Source organism: Gadus chalcogrammus, chromosome 1, assembly GCF_026213295.1.
Source record: "Gadus chalcogrammus isolate NIFS_2021 chromosome 1, NIFS_Gcha_1.0, whole genome shotgun sequence".
In the NCBI taxonomy this organism is placed as follows: Eukaryota; Metazoa; Chordata; class Actinopteri; order Gadiformes; family Gadidae; genus Gadus; species Gadus chalcogrammus.
In genome coordinates, this window is record NC_079412.1 from 1464107 (window position 1) to 1486324 (window position 22218).

General features: G+C 46.8%; 1 protein-coding gene across 5 annotated transcripts; it reads left to right on the top strand.

Annotated features, from left to right (window-relative positions):
- The first annotated feature begins 77 nt into the window (after nt 1–77).
- Nucleotides 78–22144, top strand: zbtb40 (zinc finger and BTB domain containing 40). 5 transcript variants are annotated; one of them, XM_056603127.1, is made up of 12 exons: nt 78–177; nt 856–1006; nt 1266–2191; nt 2538–2731; nt 3473–3659; nt 5165–5572; nt 6122–6328; nt 7040–7204; nt 7619–7833; nt 8576–8735; nt 15867–16159; nt 17440–22144. In XM_056603127.1, exons 2-12 carry the CDS (start codon nt 858–860, stop codon nt 17638–17640), a joined length of 3105 nt encoding a protein of 1034 aa, XP_056459102.1. In that variant the 5' UTR covers nt 78–177; nt 856–857; the 3' UTR covers nt 17641–22144. The 5 variants fall into 5 exon arrangements, with proteins under 5 accessions (XP_056459102.1, XP_056459164.1, XP_056458872.1 ...); XM_056603189.1 differs by lacking the exon at nt 78–177 and adding an exon at nt 187–530; XM_056602897.1 differs by lacking the exon at nt 78–177 and adding an exon at nt 192–234.
- The last annotated feature ends 74 nt before the right edge of the window (nt 22145–22218 follow it).

Consider the following 22218-nt stretch of genomic DNA (forward strand, 5'->3'; position numbering starts at 1 on the left):
CTCGATTTAAAAAAGCGTCTACCCGTAGGTCATTGTCGTTTACGCATGCGCGTCTCATCTCGCCCGTGCATTTTTTTTTGTGATGACGCCATTTTCAAAAGACCGAAGCTTTATTGGGATCCTACGACTGTTCATCTATGAAGTTTAAATAAAGAATCGGAGCGTTTGAATTACAAGGTAAAATGGGTAAAATGGAGTGGGGACACATTTTATGGACGCGGTCATGTGTTAAACGTTCGTTTATTCTCCTAAAGTAGTTAATATTATTCAAGCGGTATCCGACCTCCTCCCCGGTAGCTACAGAAGCTAACTCAAAATGCAACCTTCCCCACAGTGGGGTTAGACAAGTTAAAACAAACTGGTTTGCACTAGACCATTCAACCAAAGGGGTTTCACTGCAGCATACGACGAGCAATAGCTGTACTGGTTGCCATCTACTCGTCGCATTTCTCCCAAGAGTAATAAACTAGTCATCAACCAGCCGACCATGATAAAGCTCCCTTTGTACCTCACCAACAACACCAGTTGAGGTTGGGATGAAATGAGCAGCCCTCCTAGCCGTGCTCAAATGGATAAGGCCTCATCACTATGAATTCAACTTTGCTACTGATGAGAACCATAACACTACACTGCTATCTTAGCAATGCATGGGAAATTTGACTATCAAATTTCGACATCATTTTTTCTATATTATTTACGGCACTACTTTTCAAACCTTGGAGGGGCATGGGTTGCAGGTTCTGTTAATAGGATATGATTGAAATGACGATGAAGCGCCTAGCCAGTCCCAATGAATGCTGACCTGGATCTATGTTCATAAAACCGTAGAATAAAACATTGTTGTCTCTTCAACAGGCATGGACCTGACGAATTACAGCAGGCAGCTCATGCAGCAGCTGTGGGCCCTGAGGACGGAGGGCAAGTTCTGTGACTGTACCATATTAGTGGGCGACACGCCTCACACCGCGCACAAGCTGGTCCTGGGAGCCACCAGTATGCTCTTCAGGTACATCCCCCCAGCACACGTCTCTGTTGATTGTTTGTAATGCGATCAATGCTCTGCATTCATTGAGGTGTATTAAACCCCCTTCGTATTGTGAATGGTGATATGAAACACGCTCACACAGATCATGACCCGGTTGTAATATTGACTGTTGAAAGCAAATGATCACCTGATTGCATGTGCTTACTACGACCCGATTTAAGATGTGTTTTATTAGACCACTTGAATTGCGTTGAGTGCTCTATGCTTTGCGCCCGATCAGATCTCTGCTGGAAGGCTCTGACACCATCTCTATCGACACGGCGGTGGTGTCGTCGCAGGAATTCGCCTGCCTGCTTGACCTGGCTTACACGGGCAAACTGCCCACTGGAAAGCACAACGTCAGCCGCGTCATCGCCTCGGCAGACAGCTTGCAGATGTACGATGTGGCCGTGCGCTGCAAGAACATCCTCAGTAGGCTGGTCGGGGCCCAGCCCAGGCCTGCTGCAGCTGCTGCTGCTGTCACCACCACCCAGACAGAGGCTCAGACCCAGAACCAGGCTGAACCTCAGACCCAGACTGAACCTCAGAACCAGAACCTGGCTGAACCTCAGAACCAGAACCAGGCTGAACCTCAGACCCAGACTGAACCTCAGAACCAGAACCAGGCTGAACGTCAGAACCAGAACCTGGCTGAACCTCAGAACCAGAACCTGGCTGAACCTCAGAACCAGAACCAGGCTGAACCTCAGACCCGGAACCAGGCTGAACCTCAGACCCAGACTGAGCCTCAGACCCAGAACCAGGCTGAACCTCAGACCCAGACTGAGCCTCAGCAAGAGGTCCAGGCTGAACCTCAGACCCAGACTGAACCTCAGGTCCAGATCCAGGCTGAGCCTCAGACCCAGGCCCAGGCTGAACCTCAGGTCCAGACTGAACCTCAGGTCCAGATCCAGGCTGAGCCTCAGACCCAGGCCCAGGCTGAGGTCCAGGTCCAGGTCCAGGCCGAGAGGGGAATGCCACCCGCAGCACACAGAGCATCTCCAGCTGGAGACCAGGTGCAGGAGGAGGCTGTGAAAGCCAGGCTGGAGGGCAGAGAGGAAGTAGAGGAGTCTCCTGGCCATAGGAGGCTTGCTGGGTCAAAGAGGCCGGGAAGTGTGGAAGCGCCAAGCCCTAAGATCCCTCGTATGGAAGTCCTGGGGTCCAACGGTGGGTTCCTCAAGCTCACGTGAAGGCTCAAATGATGGCCCCACTGGATGACGGGCTAGGCAGTACTCATCAACTGCTTTTTCCTTGTTCTAAATCATTTGTGCCCACGGTTTCAACTCACCAGTTTGGCTAATATGACATGAAAGGGTGATATCAAGCTATTTCGTTTGAAATTCCCAATGATTATTCAGATGCATTATTATCACAATGATCATGGGGAAATCGAATTCATAGGTTTATTTATTAATGAATATATATGGCTTTAATATAGAACGACTGATGCTGTGTTATCATTTCTTTTGGTTTTCAATGATAATCAATGAACCCTCTTACTCCATTGAACCAGACCGGGACGTCTGCGTGCCCCGGCCGCTCCTCCGTCAGCTGAAGGAGTCGTCAGAGGTGGTGCCTCCTCCCTGGACGGCCGGCGCTCTGCTGGAGCGCTCCGGGGAGCTGCTGGAGCTGCTGGGGGGTGTGGCCTCCCTCGCAGAGCTCCTCCCCCGGGCGGCGGCCAGCTGCCTGGAGGATCAGGAGAGAGAGGTGAAGGGGCATGTCCACACTGTACGCAGTCAGCCGGTCTAACTAGGTCATTCACATGTTGGTAGGGGTGGCGTTCGGGATAACCTGACGCGCAGGTAAGACGTCCAACCATTTCTTTCAACTGAATGAAAGTGTTGGACGGTTAATTCCAAGCCTGCGGCAGACGTAACTACCAGATTATTATTATGTTTGGCAGAGCATTTCCTTAGTGTTTACTGTCGGGATACAAAGAAAAAAATTATTATTCTAAAATAAGTTCCCTTACCTACCTTTTGAGGCATTCATTTTCTATTATAATTATTTGATTGCATTGCGGTTGAGTTTGACCACAATGCTTTCAGTCCATTGTATAATTCCCTCAACCTAGTGAATAATGTATTTTCATACAAGCATCCATCACCTCCATGAAAGGTTCCAGACGGCTCTGATGTCCCGCTTCGCTTGAACTTTACAAAGCTCAACTCTATCCCCTGTTGACGCCGACCTCCTGAAGTATCCAATCAAACTGACCCTGTCTGTCCGCTACCCCATCCACCGCGTTGGGACCGGTCCGTGCAGCCTCAGGCCCTGCTGGAGGCTGACAGGGTCACTGGCGCCTCTGTCCTGGAGGCTGACAGGGTGCCTGGCGCCTCTGTTCTGGAGGCTGACAGGGTGCCTGAGGCCTCTGTTCTGGAGGCTGACAGGGTGCCTGGCGCCTCTGTTCTGGAGGCTGACAGGGTGCCTGACGCCTCTGTTCTGCAGGTGGTGCTGGGGTGCTGCTCGGGGGGGGCCACGCCCACCGCCGCCGCCCTGCTGGTGGCCCGGCTGAGGGAGGGGCTGATGAGCGAGGCCGGGACGCTGGCGCTGCTCGCCGCCCTTCAAGAGGAGTCTCCGGCCCCATGGGGGGCCGGCCTGCTGGCCCTTCTGGAGGAGGTGGAGCCCGCCGCAGGTACGTCCTCAGAGAGCTTGGTAGGCGGGGGGCTTCCTCAGGTACGTTCTCAGAGAGCTCGGTGCGCGGGGGGCTTCCTCAGGTACGTTCTCAGAGAGCTCGGTGCGCGGGGGGCTTCCTCAGGTACTTCCTCAGAGAGCTCGGTGCGCGGGGGGCTTCCTCAGGTACGTTCTCAGAGAGCTCGGTGCGCGGGGGGCTTCCTCAGGTACGTCCTCAGAGAGCTCGGTGCGTGGGGGGCTTCCTCAGGTACGTCCTCAGAGAGCTCGGTGCGCGGGGGGCTTCCTCAGGAACCTGCACTCAGCGAGGTGGTCAGAATCAAATGACATGTCGTAGAGACGAGGAGTAGGCCCAAATCTCTGCATTGAAATGGGCATGGCTGCCGGAGCATTGTGGGAGATTGTTCCGCGATTTAAAGATGGTGCGATGTATTTTATTTTATTTCCGTAATCGGAATTTGAACCTAATGAACCTATGTTCAGTGATCAAAACAAAACCGAAGCGATTATAAAACAGGAGTCGGCAAAGACTTCTTCGGCCTGCCCACTTTAGGCTGCGTGGCAGACAGTAAATAACGACAGTGCAGCATGTATTTTCCAGAGCTGCAGCGCATCCTTAGACACACCAACCCCGCATGACCCAGAGCGCCGACCCACCTGCACCCCCATCTCCCTGCGACAGCAGACCCTGTAGAACCGTCTCAAGGTCCGTCTCAAGTTTACTGCCGTCCTTACAAAATCCCCCCCTAGCTCAGCCCAGAAGCCTCTTTTTAAGGTGTTCAGTGTACTATGCACTACCCACATTGTGTGCTGTGTTTAACCCAAGCCCTATGGTGTGAGAAGGAACTTCGTCTTTGAGGACCAGATGGTACCATCCAACTAAATATGTAGCATGGAGTTAGAGGCATTGAGCTGAATGCACCGTGTCAATCCAAGTAAAGTCAAGAAACATGAACAGACTTTAATCCAAGTGAGCCTCTTAAAGGGCTTCATCGGCCCATGCTACTCAGCTCCCCCTGGAGCACCAATCGGACGTCACCCACGTGCTACTCGGAGACCGCGTTTTGTCTGTTTTAGACAAAAAGCGTCTCTGAGTAGCGCAGGGATCCTTTTTGACGGCGAGGACCTGTGTGTGTGTGTGTGTCCGCAGAGATGTGGCGTCCTCACATAGCTCAGCACCTTATTGGAGCCTTACTCTGGTCCAAAATCAAAAACCCTATTTACAGTTTGGCTGCGGTACTGCACAGTCGCCGATATAATTCAAAAATGTTTGTGTTAATGTGAATCCACTGAACATCACTTTAGTTGCCTTCACATCGCAAAGCAGTTCACATTATCGGCGAACATCTCGTCGAAATCTGTGTACAACATAAACAATTATTCCTTCTGAATTACGTTAGCAAGTGGAGCCGTGCGCCGCTCCTCGGACACGTTCCCCTCAGCCTCAAAGTCCCCTGGTCCACCTCGTCATCACAGTCCAGGGGCCTCTGGTTTGTCTCCGTCCTCCAGGGTCCACCACTGAAGACCAGGACCAGGAGGCAGGAAGCGATAGCACCAACGAAGAGGTAGACAAAGAGGCAGACTATGAAGAAGAGGAAGACGAGGACGGTAGCGTTAAGGAGGAGGTGAAGTGTGAGGCCGCCGCCTCAGGGCCGGACCCTGATGGCCCCGCCCCGCCACAGCCCTACTCCTGCCGCTGGTGCAAGAAGGGGTTTGCCTTCAAGTGCCGGCTCCGGGCTCACCTCAAGTGCTGCGCCCTGTCGCAGGAGCCCAAGCACCAGTGCCCCCAGTGCCCCCAGCGGCTGCCCACCGTGCGGGCCCTGCAGCGCCACCGCGGAGAAGCCCACCCCAACGCCCCGCAGGCCAAGAAGAAGGTGGCCTGTGACCTGTGCGGCCGCACCTTCGCCCACCCCTCTGGTAGGACACTGTTTAACTCTGTTTGATTCAGTTCACCTCTGTTTAACTCTGTTTAACTCTATTTGTTTCAGTCCACCTCTGTTTAACTCTGTTTAACTGTTTGATTCAGTTTACCTCTGTTTAACTCTGTTTGATTCGGTTTACCTCTGTTTAACTCTGTTTAACTCTGTTTGATTCGGTTTACCTCTGTTTAACTCTGTTTAACTCTGTTTGATTCAGTTCACCTCTGTTTGACTCTGTTTACCTCTGTTTGATTCAGTTCCCCTCTGTTCACCTTTGTTTACCTCTGTTTAACTCTGTTTGAGTCTGTTTACCTCCGTTTAACACTGTTTAACTCTGGTTAAAACTGTTTAACACTGTTTAACTCTGTTTAACACTGTTTAATTCTGTTAAAGATATATATATATATATATATATATATATATATATATATATATATATATATATTTAGATGTCCTGTCTGGGATGAATAACTCTTGTGTTGTGACTTCTCAGCACCCAATACCTTCTTGCGCTGTTCCACTGTTCACAGTTTCACCCCCCCTCCAGGCATGATCTACCACAAGCGCACGGAGCACTTTGAAGAGAAGCCTTTTGCGTGTGACGAGTGTGGGACCAAGTTTGCTGCCAACTCGTCCCTGAAGAACCACATGCGGCTGCACACGGGCGAGAAGCCCTATCACTGCAGGCACTGCGACATGAGCTTCAGCGTGGCCGCCGCCCTGGCCTACCACACCAAGAAGAAGCACTCCGAGGGTACCACACACACGCAGGCATGCACAAGCGCATATGCACAGATGCATACACACTAGGGCTGAACGATTTTAAGAAAAAATTGAAATTGCGATTTTTCTGGTAGAGATTGCGGTTTCGATTTCAACCACGATTTATTTTCTTTAAATCAAGTTTCAGTATAAATTAATATAACCAATGAATTCCATTAAGGTAATGCAATAATGAAAACTGCTGGCAACAGATTTCAAATGCAAGACTGTTAATTCAAGTACCTAAGAAACAACAACCAAAAAAGTCAAATAAAAAGGGAGCCCTCTTTCTTAAGTAAACTTGCTTCAATGGCTCATCAGCATCAAAATAATTGCACTTTTGTAAAAAAAAAAAAAAAAAACAACAACCACAGCTTTGACGATCCCAAAATCGTAATGCTTGAGATCGCGATTTTTTGTCTAAAACGATAGATCGTTCAGCCCTAATACACACACTTGCATAAACACGCACACGCACGCGCACATACGAACATGCACACACACAAGACCATGCACACGCACAACTCCAAGAGCTTAAGCAGGGCCTCATACCTGGCCTCCCCCCCCCCCACACACACACACGCATACATACTTTCATTTTCACAAAATCCTCACTAAAAGTATCCTATTGTCACACATAGTATGTTGAAGGATGTCCGTATTCATTTGTATGTGTGTGTGTGCGTGTGTGTGTGTTTTCCAGGCAAGATGTATGCTTGCCAGTACTGCGAGGCCCTGTTCGCCCAGTCCATCGAGCTGACCCGTCATGTGCGCACACACACGGGTGACCGGCCCTATGTGTGTCGCGAGTGTGGCAAAGGTTACAGCCAGGCGAGCGGGCTTACCGTCCACCTCCAGACCTACCACAGTGAGTACAAACACACACACTTCACAGACACACCTCTGGTTCCACCTTTAGACCCGCCACAGTGAGTACACACACACACACACACACACCCCCACAGACACACCACTGGGTCCACCTCCAGACCTACCACAGTGAGTCCACACACAGACACACACCTCGCTCACGCATCGCAGCACGTACACACACTGCAGATCGCACACACACACACATTTGGCAGGCATGCACCCTCGCACGATTCACTCACTGCGGCAGCCCCAGAGGAAAGTGTAGCAATCAACAGAGCACTCAAAACATTTAGATATGTCATCAACTGGAAGGCTTTTCTTAAGGGAGAAACTGTTTAGTGAAGGGACACAGTGGTTTAATGTGAGTGTTTTGGACAAAGTTCAGAGCTGCGTGTCATGGCCTCACCAGACATCCTGGAGCCCCACGACTGCCAGAAGTGCCGTCTGAGCTTCTCGTCAGTGGAGGAGCACAGGAAGCACCTCCAGGACAGCCACCCGCGTGATTTCCACAAGTGCCCCGTCTGCCACAAGGTGTTCCACAGCGCCGCCCTGCTGGAGAAACACAAGGCCATGCACTCCGGGATGAAGCCCTACAGCTGCGACCTCTGCCAGAAGTCCTACCAGGTAGGGTTCCCAGGCACTCAGGGCAGCAGGGAACAACCGTACCTCCACAGCGGCACTGATGCAGATCAAATGTTTGGGGCGGGAGTGGCTGGTAACCAGAAGGTTGTGAATTCGATCCCGGGCTCCTCCTAGAATGTCGAGATGTCCCTGTGCGAGACGCCTCACCCTCACTGCTCTGATGAGGTCGCTGTCGCATTGCATGGCTGACACCACCGGCGGTGTGAACGTGTGAATGAAGGGTTGTAAGTCGCTTTGGATAAAAGCAGAATCCCCCTAAATGTAAAAAAGTATGTTCTTGGAAAATATTGATAATGCAAAAGAAAATCTTTCTTTCTCTATATATATTTCCAAAAATATATAAGTTAACAACATTATGTGATGTCATGTCACAAGGTAGTTCAGTGGAAGTTAAGATTGGTTTATCAAATAACCCATCATACATCTGTAACCATCATTGAATTGGCTCTCATAGGGTCCGTTTGGTGGCACCTATGGTGATAACATGACAGCAATACCATAGATCCCAACATTCTGATGTTCATAACACTAGAAAAGGCTTTTATCAGTGGGCCATTGGCTCCTGTTCCCTACCTCAGCCATCCTCCAGATGGCCACTTTAAGATGGTCACTTTTGTGACCAAAAGTGACCATCTTAGTTTATCACATGGCGGCTAGCACGGGAAAACCTGGGTCTGATCGGTTACTTAGCAACACCTTCCTGTTCGTCTTCTTGGTTCTCCAGCAACTGTCGGGCCTGTGGTACCACAACAGGACCAACCACCCGGAGGTGTACGCCAGCCAGACCAGCAAGTCCCTCAAGTGCCTGGTTCAGTGCGACATCTGCTTCAAGTTCTTCCCCAACGCCAGCAGCCTGAGCAGCCACCAGGCGCTGGAGCACGCTGGTAAGCCCTGCTGCGCCACTACATCAGACACGGCCCCCATCAGACAAGCCCTCCATCAGACAAGCTCCCCATCAGACACACCCCCCGCATCAGACACGACCCCCATCAGACACGCCCCCCATGAGACACGCCCCCTCCTCAGACGCACCCCGTACAGACACGCCCCCGCATCAGACACGCCCCCGCATCAGACACGCCCCCTCATCAGACACGCCCCCTCGTCAGACACCCCCCCTCATCAGACACGGCCCCCACCAGACACCCCCCCCTCATCAGACACGCCCCCCCATCAGATACACCCCGTACAGACACGCCCCCCATCAGACACACCCCGTACAGCAGGGTTCCCCAATTAGTTTTTCCAGAGGGCCAAATTTGGTCAAACATGCCATGCCAAGGGCCGAAATGTCGTTTCATTTTTCTAATTCGCCATTTTTATGTGCAAATTTAGCTTTAATTATAATTACTGTTTTTGCGATAATGCAGGAGGGCTAGATCAATTAGGTTTAAATAGCATCCAGCTTCGACTGGAGGGCTTCAATCGCTTCGTACATGTCAGCAACAGTGTGGTTCTTGCCTTGTAGCTGCAGGTTAAGGTGATTCAGATGAGACATGATGTCACAAAAAATTAACATCTGCCAACACCTTGGCGTCAGCCCGCCAGAAATTCGCGGGCTTTTGGGCTCTGCAGGCTGGATAAAAATGACACACGTTCATCACGCAGGTCGCACACCCTCTCCAACACACGGCCTTTACTCAGCCAGCGAACATCGTTGTGCAGCAACAGATCTTTGTGTTCAGCTGACATTTCCTCGGCACCTGCTTTCATAGCTCCACAACTTTTGTTTAGATTTTTTCCTCTTGATTTAAGATTTCACCAGCCATGTGAATTGCACATTGTTTAATGAACTCTGCATCAGCAAAGGGCTTCTTAGCTTTATCAAGCATCCAGAAAACATGCAATGAAGCAGCTGTTGCGCTCTCTTGTGCCGATGCCGTTTTGCATATGGTTAAAACTGACCGCTTGTATGATGTCAACATGCTTGCAATCTTTGGTTTGCGTTGCTCAGATTTTTCTGGGAAACTTCCATTAAAGCTGGCAGCATGCAAACAGTTTGTGTCAGGTTGTCCGATTTAATGACAGCCACCCTCTGCTTGCATATTAAGCATGTCGGCTTTGCGTTGGCATGGTCCGGTAAAGAAAAGCAATACTCATCGGTCCATTCAGTTTTAAACTGGCGGTTCTCCTGGTTGACCTTCCTTTTCATGGCAAATGACATGTTTCTTTCATCAATTTTCAATCCGTTGATTTTTGGATAGCGGGAAAGTGACGCACGAAGCACGTTATTACGTCAGCACGCAGTAACGTCAACGGTCAAGTGGATGGTGTGGGCTGAGGGGAAAATATAGCAGACCGCGCAAATAAAAAAAAAAATAAAAAAAAAAATTTTTTTTTTTTTTTTTTGGAGATGACATGTGACATGTGGGTCTGCGCGGGCCGGACATTTTGCTCTTGCGGGCCGGATCTGGCCCGCGGGCCGCTAATTGGGGTTCACTGCCGTACAGACACGCCCCCCATCAGACACGACCCCTCATCTGACACACCCCCTCATCAGAAACGCCCCCTCATCAGACGCACCGTACAGACACACCCCGGAAAGACACGCCCCTCATCAGACACGCCCCCCGCATCAGACACGCCCCCTCATCAGACACACCCCGCATCAGACACGCCCCCCGCATCAGACACGCCCCCTCTTCACACACAGCCCGTAGTACAGACATGCCCTCTCATCAGACACGCCCCCGCACCAGACCAGTTGGTCAAATTCAAACCATCTACATTTATTCATTTAAATTACACTGGTTCTAACACAAAAGTTTAGATGTGGTAGATTTGCCTTCTACTGAGCTCGTCATCCTTTAAGCAGCAAGAGAAACAACCCATTGCAGGACTTGCATCCTTGCATTAGTCTTAAAGGAGAAATCCGGTGTAGAATGGATCTGGGATATGTTTAATATGATAACGAGTTGGGATGTTCGTTAAGGAGCAAAAAAGCGCATGTGGACGCATGCTTAAAGGACAATTCCGGTATTTTGAACATTGAGCCCCCTTCTGGTTTGTCTAGGATGAAATAGAGTTGTTAACACCGAAATTTTTAATATTGGTCCTGTCTCGAGCATTTGGCTAATTTCGAATTGCCCCTGCCTGCTTCACAATGGCTGGCTATGGGCATTCATGAGCACCCCTAAACGTTTGTTTTAAGAAATGTGAAGCTCATCGAGTGGGTCAAAGTTCAAAGTACTTTATTTGTCATTGCCATAAAGACAACGAGACAGTAGAGGCAACCAGACTTACACAGCTAAATAATAATAAATAACAATAACAATTAATAAATAGATTCATAAATAAATTCATAAATATACATAAAATAATAATAAAAATAATAAAAGCAATATATCTCCATATTATGGTGCATCAAGTCTTAGAGTGCAGTCCATGGGGGGCAGGGAGGGCTGGGCCGGGGGCGGGGGGAGATGAAGGGGGGTGGGGAGTGGGGTGGTCAAGCTGTTGAGGAGCCTTATTGCACAGGGATAGAAGCTCTTTGCCATCCTAGAGGTGCAAGCCTTTTTTGATCTGAACCTTTTCCCTGACGGGAGTAACAGGAACAGATGATGGGCAGGATGAGAAGGGTCTGTGAGGATGCGTTTAGAGCGCTGCAGGCAACGGGAGGAGGAGATGGACAAGATGTCGGGCAGCTCTACTCCAATGATCCTTCCCGCTGTTTTAATCAGCCTCTGGATGGCTGCCTGCTCCGCCTTTGTACAGCTGTAGGACCATACATTCAGGCAGTAAGCATGTAAGCATGTAAGCACACTCTCTATAGCGCAGCGGTAGAAGTTAAACAGCAGCCTCTGAGGAAGGTGTTCTTTCCTCAACTTCCGGAGGTAAAAGAGGCGTTGCTGGGCCTTCCCCAAAACGGAAGCTGTGTTTTTGACCCAGGACAACCCCTCCGTCAGTGTCAGACCCAGAAACTTTAGAGAGGTGACACGCTCAACCTCTTCACCGTTGATGTAGAGTGGGAGATGGTGATTATGCTGGGAAGACTTCCGGAAGTCAATGATCATCTCTTTGGTTTGGTTTGATTAGTGGTGTTCGTTGATGTTCCTCATCAAGTATCGCAGCGAAGTACAGTTTCTGTCATGTTTTATTTGGCATTTTGTAAATCGGCATTTTGTAAATGAAACGGAGACCGGAAACGGAAAGGGGGGAGTGGTTGTAGTGTTTTTACTCGGTTCTCCATATCAACAGTAGGGCTGGAACCGAGTAAAAAGACTACAACCGCTCCCCCTTTCCATTTCCGTTTCCGGTCCGGTTTCCGTTTCATTTACATAATGCCGATTTACAAAATGCCAAATAAAACCCGACAGGAACTGTATTTCGCTACGAATCTTGATGAGGAGCATCAACGAACACCACTGTGTTTGTGAATGCCGAAAGCCAGCCATTGTGAAGCAGGCCTGGGCGATTCGAAATTAGAATAATGCTGGAGAGAGGACCAATATTCTAAATTTTGGTGTTGACCACTCTATTTCATCCTAGACAAACCAGAAAGGGGGCTCAATGTTCAAAATACCGGAATTGTCCTTTAAGTTGGCTGTTTTTAGCCGATTTTACCAAAACGCTATAAACTTGGAACGATGGGGGCATGTGTTATGGTAAAAACTAAATCACTATTTTAAACCACTTTAAAGGCTAGAAGTAGCCCGACACTATTTTGGTAGTATAAGGGTCTTAAAATATAAAACGAGGCATTGATAACTTTGTAAGTGTACAGATTGTTTATTAAAAATGACATTTTATACATGCAATACCATCAGTAGTTTTATCTGTCGACGCCATCTTGTCTTTAAGACTCGATAAGTCGATTGGCGAACACAGAGCTTGCGTGTTGAATCAGAATCAGAAAACGTTATTGATCCCCGGGGGGACATTTTTTCGTTCCAGCTGCTCCGTACAAATAGAAATGACAAGCATAGAAGATAAGATTATAAAATTCACGGATGTCACAAGCTCTGTGTTCGCCAATCTACCTAAGAATGTGTCGGGCTACTTCTAGCCTTTTAAGTGGTTTAAAATAGCGATTTTGTTTTTACCTTAACACATGCCCCCATCGTTCCAAGTTTATAGCGTTTTGGTAGGATCGGCTAAAAACAGCCAACTTAAGAATGCGTCTACACGTGCTTTTTGGCTCCCAAACGAAAATCCCAGCTCGTTATCTCTCTGGGATATGTTTCTCCTTTAAGGAAAAATAGTTTGGTGAAGAGACAAACAGTGGTTTAATGTGAGTGTTTTGATCAAGGTTTGGTCTATGGTCCTAACCCTACAAGAGCTAGCCTCTGAGATCGTTACCTAGCCAAGAACAAATGACTGTGTTACGAGAATGAAACCAAATTTCTTCCCTTTGACTTAAAATTGGCCCTGACAACATTATGGAAAGGATCCCTACAGAGGAAAAAATTGTTACTTTACTTCACCTGATCCTGTCTGTTTCTCATTGTGTCTCATTCTAGGAAAAGTCTTGAAAGTCTCTTTTTTATTTGAAAGTATAAAAGGTTAGAGACCGCTGTTTTAGATAACACAAGCTACGCTGTGTTATCTAGTCCAACACAACCCACTGTGCTCTCTCCAGCTCACGTTTCCACAGTCGTCCTCAGCAGTGTTGGGCAAGTTACTTCCAAAATGTAATATATTTCATATTACTAGTTACTTACATTTGAAAGTAATACGTTTCTTTACAATATTACCTTCTGTGTAGAGTAATAAGTAATAAGTTACTTATTACTTTCACCAAAATCAACATTCAGGACAAGGCAGATGGGGGGGGCAAAAATTAAAGTCTAATGAGGTCTATATTGCATCTGCATGTAGTGTGTACCATGAATAGCTGAATTACAATAATGTTATGATATAGAATAATTAAACAACCAAAACCTTTACACGACAAGACACAAACTCTTTTTCTATGCCTCATTTATTAGCTCCTGAGTTACAAAGTGCAGCCACACAAACATTTAACAAAAAAGTTGCATTCCCATGAAATCAAACATGTTAATAGTTTATACTATTTCAATAATAAAATAAAAGTGCACTTCAAGAATGACGTCTAACAGCCACCAGACAGGGCATGTTTTGTAAGTATTTTAGAACCTGAGCATATATCCTGCCCTGAAATAGCAGTAAATAGCAGTAATAAAAAAAGAGCATGAGAACAGCATAAATAATGAAACACATTCAACATTTCAGTCCCACAGAGACTTTACAAGGAACTTATGCTTAGAGCCTATTAATGTTTTGGTTAGGACCAAGCAACAAAGTCTTAATAGACAAAATATACAGCCAAACAAGGGCTGGAGTTTGTGTGGCTCGGATTGTAACCAAGCCCCCAGGAACACTGCATACTTCCGCAATCCACCAGTGCTCAGCGGTCAAGCCTGGTATTGCAGCTGTTTAAGCGGGCTGTGGACGGGTCCCTCAAATCATGGGACCCAGAAGTAGATATCTCCGTTCACTCCAATACAAGTGGGGAACAGGAATGTGTCTCCGCAAAAAATGTCTGGATATCAATCAAAGGCTCATAATTACCTTAAATGCCATGTCCTCAAAACGCCACCTCAAGCGTTTTATTAGCCGTTATCTCGCTGGGGAAGAGGGGTGTGCTGCTGAAAGGAGTCGTAGTGAAACAAATGGCATCCGAGAGGGCCTAGTTCAGTCCTCCGTTAACGTGTCCGATTTTTGGACTGGTTCATCTGCTGCTCAATAACTCTCACGGTCCTCTGCTTGCGATCATTGTGATTCATCATGTATTGATCCATTTATTCAAAAGATCCAAAGACAAAGAACAGGTGCATTACGGTATCATTTTATATTGTTGTTGGACCGGAGTGGGGGGATGGGCACTAGGGATATGTCGGTTGCGACTGATTCGTTACAACGAACGAATCCCGAACGTGAACGACAAGAACTGGTTCCCCAAAACAAGAAGAACTGGTTCTTTGATTCTTTTTTTTAACATAAACCAAACATATGGTCACGTAAATAAAATATACAAACGAACAGAGCTCCGTCTCCCCGCGACTTATATTGATTGAGTCTACACGTTCTCAAAGATTCAGCCAATGAGAGGTAGCAATGGTGTTGGAATGGCACCTGGGTAAACCAATGACAAGGCGGTACCGTCGAATATGCGCGCTTTCTCTCTCTGACGTATCTTGGGTCATACCATTCGACGTGGGGCCACTCATATATCCCCCTAAATTTTTTCGAAAATAGACTTGACCTCCATCTGTTTATTGGATAAACGCATTTCCCAATCCCAGGAGTCTTTGCTCCATTATACGTGAATTTAAGAACAAACAAAGAAATTAAACTGCAGTTCGTATTTTTTATTTATGACCATGCAAGTTCTGTAATGCCTGAACAATGAAGAATTAAATGTAAAGTAAAATAAAATTATAAATGTAAAACCATGAATAAAATAAAATATATTTTTTTTAAGATGTAATCAGACGAAACGAACGAATCAAAACGACCGAATCAAATAAACGAATCGTTATAGTGAACTGAACTGAAAGAACTAGTTCCCGGAAAATAATCATTTTGCCCATCCCTAATGGGCACGCATGCGTCCTATATTTCTGCATCCGGTATGTCACGGACTAGGCCACGTGTCTTGGCCCCATAACGCGGAAGCAAATCGCTCCTGTATGTTACCCTGCGCCACTGAGCAGTTTGTATATGAATGAATGGGCGGCCACTTTCCAGTCCGTGGTCCATCCTTTATTATGTCCATGATTGTAACGCGTTACCGGACTCAGTAACTGTAATAATATTACCGAAATATAGTTAGTAACGCGTTATATTACTCCGTTACTGCCTAAATGTAATATATTACGTAACGCGTTACTTTTGCAACGCGTTACGCCCAACACTGGTCCTCAGTCGATGAGAAACAGGCCGTGGCCGAGCCGACGATCAAGAATGGGGTTGTAACCTGAGGGGATCTGTGTGCGCTGCGGGCCTTCCCATCCCCGTGTACCAATGCTCATCCCTCCCCACCTCCCTGTCAGCAGACTCTGAGGGGGCGGCGGCGGTGCGCTGTCCCTACTGCCCCGCCCTGCTTGGGGGCGAGGAGGGGCTCCAGGAGCACTGCACCAGCCAGCACTTCAGCCCCGGGGGCACGGCCTTCAGCTGCTCCCTGTGCCCGCTGCTCTGCCCCAGCCAGCAACAGCTGCAGGACCACTACCTGGCCTGCCACGTGGAGGCGCTGGTGGAGCAGGCAGGCCGAGGGGCCACCGTTGGAGGAGGAGGAGAGGAGGAGGTAGCAGAGGAAGAGGAGGAGGCCTTTATCTCGGACAGCACGGTGAGAAATCTCTTTACGGGGTTGGATCGGCTCCTGGCTCCCACAGAGGCTGTTCTGTGTATTCTGTGTTTGGTTGTTTGCAAACATGTTGCCACTAGTTTGATGTCCAGCCTGTGATCCGGTTAGGATGGCCTCCTGCCACTAACGTAGCCTGGTTCTACCAGACTCTCGTACTTCACTTCATTTCATTTCATTTGTACAGAGAGTCTGGACCTAATCAATTGACAAACGTTAAATCACTTGAAGGCGGGTGTCTGTTGAAGTTTAAAATTATTGGATCTGCCCAGTGCCACTCTGGATCTGCCATAACCAATCGCTAACGTTTGGTTGTGACGTATGTCATGCGCCGGGAATCACGCGCAGGTTGTACACAAACCAAACAACTTGCGCGTCTGCACGAAAATGTCTGTCAACGACAGCTGCAGGTTTTGTTTGTCGAATTTAATTTATCAGGGAAAAATTGCACTTTGTTAATCAACTACCGACCTACAACAACAACTCAAACTGGCGTACGACTTTATCGTCATTTTTCTCAGACACGCCCTCTGTTCGCTGATTGGTGGCCGCTGTGGCGGCACCAGAAAACCAAATTACATTCAGCAGGTCCAGACCTAGTACTGAAGGGAAATTCAAATTGAGCGGAAGTACTTAGGCGGGCGGAGCCAGGCTACCACTAACGTTCTCCAGGGCCACTTTCACCCTGATCCCTCATTATGTGCCCTCTGACCATCGCTGTTCTCTCTGTAAACGACAAGACCAACAATCATAATGGCTCCACGACTACACTAGCCAGATTAACCATTGTGGGCTCTATGGAAAGATAATACTTATATTTTGAATATAGATCTGTTTGTCTTGTAACACTACACTAAACATCCTAAAATATTGTGTCTTTCTGTATTTTTGGAACATTTTCTGCATGCTTTCCTTGCGCTAGAGAAGATTGTCTGCATGCAAGGATAGTTTGAATGGTGTAATAGGAAGGAGGGAGTTCTTGGCTCTTGTTTGGTGCCAAACATGATTGTGTCATTGTGTCAGTGTTACGCATTATTATGTAATGTTCTGTTATCAGATACAACTGTGGACAAATGATGCATCAATTTCTTTAAGACCCCTTTGAAGCCCCTTGTAGTAGCCGTTTGGTCATCTGGACAGAGTTGATCTGGACATTCAGATACGGATGTACCCGACCGTTAGACTGAAGGGCAAACTGCGACGAGGGCTGGAGTTTTGCCACGTGTCATCACTCGTTCCAAAACGTTGTCTTCCTCTCCCTCCAGCAGGAGATCCCGACAGAGCCTCTTCTGGACGGAGCGGAGTCGGTTCTCTCCCTGGACCCATCGCAGCTGGCCGGCTCTCAGCAGGTGTTCGTGGCCCTGGGAGGCGGGGCCGTGGCAGAGCTGTCAGCAGACATGGTGGCCGTCAACATGGACGACCTGCTCAACGGCACTGTCACCTTCATCTGTGAAGACAAACCGTGAGGTCGGCCACTCAGGACCCACCCCTTAAGATTACTGCGCCTCCACCTCTCAGGACCCTGAGGGGTGCAGGGATGACAGGTCAAAGGTGGGCTGGTGTGACCTAACACCCAAGTCGCAGCTCAGGGATGGCAGCAAACAGGTCCCAGAAATGGAAACCGCATTCCGGGCCTAGACCAGAATCTGTATTTCTCTTTCTTACCAGAAACTGTGCTGTTAATTTAATTGGTGGCCATTGAGGTTGATACGTTTAGATTGTTTCTACCAAATTAAAAGGAATTCAAGTTAAAAGAATAACTCTGGGGATACCATGTTCAGCAAAGAATGAAGATAGGTCATTTCTGTCCTGGAGAGAATGCATGTAAAAAGAGTATAAAGTGGGTCAGATCACATTATGCAAATGACACAATTGTGTGATGTGGATATTGAACACCTGCTCTGCTGGTAACATCATCCGTCTGTACCAGACAATGAACTGCAGTGATCAACCACCCTGTGTCTGGGTGTCGGAGGAGCCCAGTGTCGCCCCCTAGAGGGCGTGGGGCAACATAACCACCTGCAGGCCAAGGTCACCACCTCAGGTTCTGACCAAAAGGGTGGAATGGGCCTCTACAGAAGAATGGGTGTGAGCCAGGAAGAAAGCTGCTGTCTCCTTTATTTCTCGACATTTATCAAAACCTCCATAGCGAAATACAAGCAAATAAAATTACTCGACCAAGCATGACCAACACCACGAAACATCTAGAAGATTATATCTTGAGTGTCTGTGAATCATGCTGAAAATGATAAGAGAGTCCAACAAAATAAAATACTGTTCTTAATAATATACTATTTTTAGCAATCTGGTTAAAATATGTTAATTAGGAACATTAGAAATTACTTCTGTAAAGTCATGCAGCTTAACATCAGCTCATTCACCTTGTGGATGAGAGTGATCCACCCTCTACTGTAAGGTTACATACAAGTACCATAAAGTGTACAGACCATACCGGGTTGGGGCTATTACTGGAAGAGTGCTACTGTAAGGTTACATAAAAGTACCTAAAAGGTTACAGTTTAAACCGGATAAGGCACCTGGTTATATATGGTAATATACAATTTACATTGAAAGACCAAGATGTGCACAAAATTGGTTAAAATTGCGAAGGTTTGAAGTTAGGGTGGATTTATAGCGCAGATAACATTATCATACTCAATCGCTCCTAGAGGGAGAATGAAACTTAGTAGCAACAACAAAAGGACATCTTAACAAACTTTTTGTAGACCAATCAAATGTATTATTACTTGATACATTTCGGTGGATATGATCTGTTTGCATCATGTCATTAGGTCTGAACAAGTCTTGCTCAAGGAGAAGTCTCGCACTGAAACGTTGATGCGGGACATTCCCCTAAGACAATCTCCTTCAACCATTGGTCAGCCAGTCAGGGGCGAAAACAAGTAGGCTACTTTAGGAGGAAGTACGATGGCGTTAGGCCATTGCCCCAAAGATATCCATTAATTACGGCTGCAGCGTTCTCGCTAGTTTGTGACCAATAAAAAAGATTGGCTTGTATTAGTCCCGTAGACACAACATGGTGGGAAAATAAAGTCCAGGTTTAAGAACCCTGAAGTTCTCCTTTAAGCCCAGAAGGTTGAAGCTTCAACCCAGGTTTGGTATTGATCAGTCAATTAGGATTTAAAGGATTTCGACTTTAAAGGTTTTTCAAAAAATGTAAGATAGTGCTGTAATCCAATTGGATGGTACGTGCATTTGCAAGTCGTAAATTCCAAATCAGTGTTATTGTTGGCTAGCCTCTTTAGCAAACCAGCTCAAAAACAAACAACACAACTTTACCCTGTATTGCACGCACAGCAAAACCGTGCAATGCATAAATGAGTGACCGGCATGAGTTGATTTAAATGATATGCTATTATTTGCACTTAACAACTGTAGCGCAAATTACATTTTATAGTGGATTTGATTTATTTGTAATCTGTAAAAATATTGCTTGCTCACTAAGTAGTATATACTGTATATCTACAGCAGCCATGATGTCGGAATATTAGCCTACCTGTGGGAGGGAGGGGTCCGATTCATGGGAGTCGCGGAATTTGGCTAGCGCCAGAATGGTGCTGCCACCATGTGGTGAAACGAGAAATTGCGACGGTGGCGGGCTGGCGGGCCATTAATAATACATTTTCGTAAGTGGGCCATATAAAATATAACCCCGTGCCGAGATTGAACGGCGGGCCGGACTTTGCACATGCCTGCTGTAGGCTGAGGTTATGCTCAGTGGTGACCAGTTGGAAGAGCCAGCAACTACAGAAGCTGTAGGAAGTTCAGATAAAGATAAAAGAGCTTTGGCAAACGAAACTCCCATTAAGTGACTTCCAAAAAGAGAAACTAAGTTGCCCAGTTATCTTCCAGTTAAACTAAGAAAAAGAGACTCATTAATAAGGTGGTCTAAATATTGACACCTAATAAAAATAAATAAAATATCTTCTTGAATCTGCTTAAGGAGGGAGGGATGTGATAACGTGCGAAGTGTAAGTAAAACGTTAAACAGTTGGTCCACTTGGTGGCAGCACCCCTCTTGTTACGGTTGAGTTCACCTATAGACAAGCACAGAACAAGTTCAGTTAGTGATGTGCCGATGGATTTCATGATTATTTAACTTGATTCAGTTCGCGTCTGTGAGTTCGCCAAGAAGAATCGTTCAGAATCGTTCTTTCGTTCGTTCAGCCGCGTTTTCGGTAGCGGTGAATCGAATCATGGAATGCACGGTTCTCAGCTGAATCAGTCAGACAGATTGATGACGAGACAATCAAATATCTTAGTAATCTGGCATGACACAGAAAATACAAAGACAGCATGCAATTACCATTTCACTGATATTTAATCGTATCATCGCACTCGCGCTCACTAAGTCTCTTCCTTCTTCCCCACTCAAAGTCTGTTAACGAACAGCGAGTCAGCGAGTCAGCAATTAGTGGGTCTGGGAGGAGTCGAGTCTGAGAACGAACGAGAGAAGAATCAGGTCGGTTTGCTCGTTAAAGATTTGTTCATTCGAACTGATTTGGTCGCAAACGACCCGTCACTAGTGCCCCTGTCTGGATTTTTTTAAGTCATGCTTCACACTGTTCGCCCAGAACAAAATAAAGCTCCTTCAATGTGAAATAAGAAGCCTCCCGTGTCACTACAGGGAGGGGGGGCTTTGAGGGGGCGCAGCCTTTTTCAGGCGGAGCTTAGGCACCTCTAGCCCCCCTCTACCACCGCTGCTCCCAGGTATGGCTCACCTACAAATCACTAAACAGTTTAGGGTCCAAGTATAACACTGTATATTAGCGTTCACTATGTGAACCCTTCTTTCGACCTTTAAGTTTAACTGGGGCCAGTCAGCTCATTGTTCCCAGAGTGAAACAAAACCTGGAAGAGAAGGATTAAGCTCCTATGCAACACAGGGCTGCAATAACTTCATGAAGGTCTGAGACTTGGTCCAACCCTGACTACAGGGACAGATGTAACAGGGAGGTCATAACGCACAGATCGATTGTGTTAATCTGCAAATAATGTCTTAACAATAACCCGTAAATTGTGTTATTTGTACAGAAGTATCAAAAAGTAAATTCATAGCCAAAGTAAACAGATCCTCAAGTTATAGCATTTAGATCAATTCACGGCATGCATTCTACACTTCTACACTGTATGCCCCTGCAGCTCATGCATGGTACTGCAGTCTTTTTTCCTGTCTCCCTTTCTAGAACAGCTTATATCTGATCGACCTGTAGGGAACGTTTGGCTGGTTGCACCTGTGCCCACTCCGTCACCCTGCCCACTTTAATGAGATGTTTCACAGCTCTACTATAAATCCTTTACCAAAGGTGGGAACACCCAGCAACCAAGTAACTTGGAACACCTAATAAACACTTATTGCTAGTGATCACACTCTGCGCCAACTATGAGGATGGGAAGTGACCCGATATTTGGTGCAACAACAAAATAAGGGAAAACAGCAGAATAACATTCAAAAAGCGTTTATTTCATAGGTAGAATAAAAAGGGCTCAGCAGTTCTACACAAGGCAGACCACTCATTAACCCGTCTTGAATAAATAAATCCTTCTGTAAATCCTTCTGACCTGAAGGGTTTGTCCTGATAAGCATATATTAAGAAAGGTTTTATACACTAATTGGTCTTCCAAATCATCTGATCCCATCAATTCAGTCTTCCATTGTTGGGGAACTTCAAATTCTCCTTCACTTGATGTCATAACACTGGACGAGGCTTTTCCACCAGACATCAACTTCTTTAGAAGTTTGCCATTTTAAATGCAAATCAAGGTTTGAATTAATATGTCACGGATTGATTAACTATTCGATTAATTATAAAAGCTAGTAAAACCAAAAGGAAGATTAACCACCTCTCCATTGAACAAAATCATGTACAGCAGGGCAAACAAACTAGTGTTATGAGGTAGAGAGCAAAAATAATAATACAATTTATGCTGGCTAGGATCAATCATAATGCCCCTTCAAGAAAAGTTTAATAAATTACAAAGTCAAGCAGAGCATTGACAGAGCGGTTCTTTATATACACGCA

Bases quoted from the DNA above. Each gene is read 5' to 3' on its own strand.
- zbtb40 (XM_056602897.1), top strand. From the start codon at position 192: ATGGAGTGGGGACACATTTTATGGACGCGGTCATGTGTTAAAC. The intron at 1,007-1,265 runs GTACATCCCCCC...GCGCCCGATCAG, and splicing joins GCCACCAGTATGCTCTTCAG to ATCTCTGCTGGAAGGCTCTG. The intron at 7,205-7,618 runs GTGAGTACAAAC...TGGCCTCACCAG, and splicing joins CCACCTCCAGACCTACCACA to ACATCCTGGAGCCCCACGAC.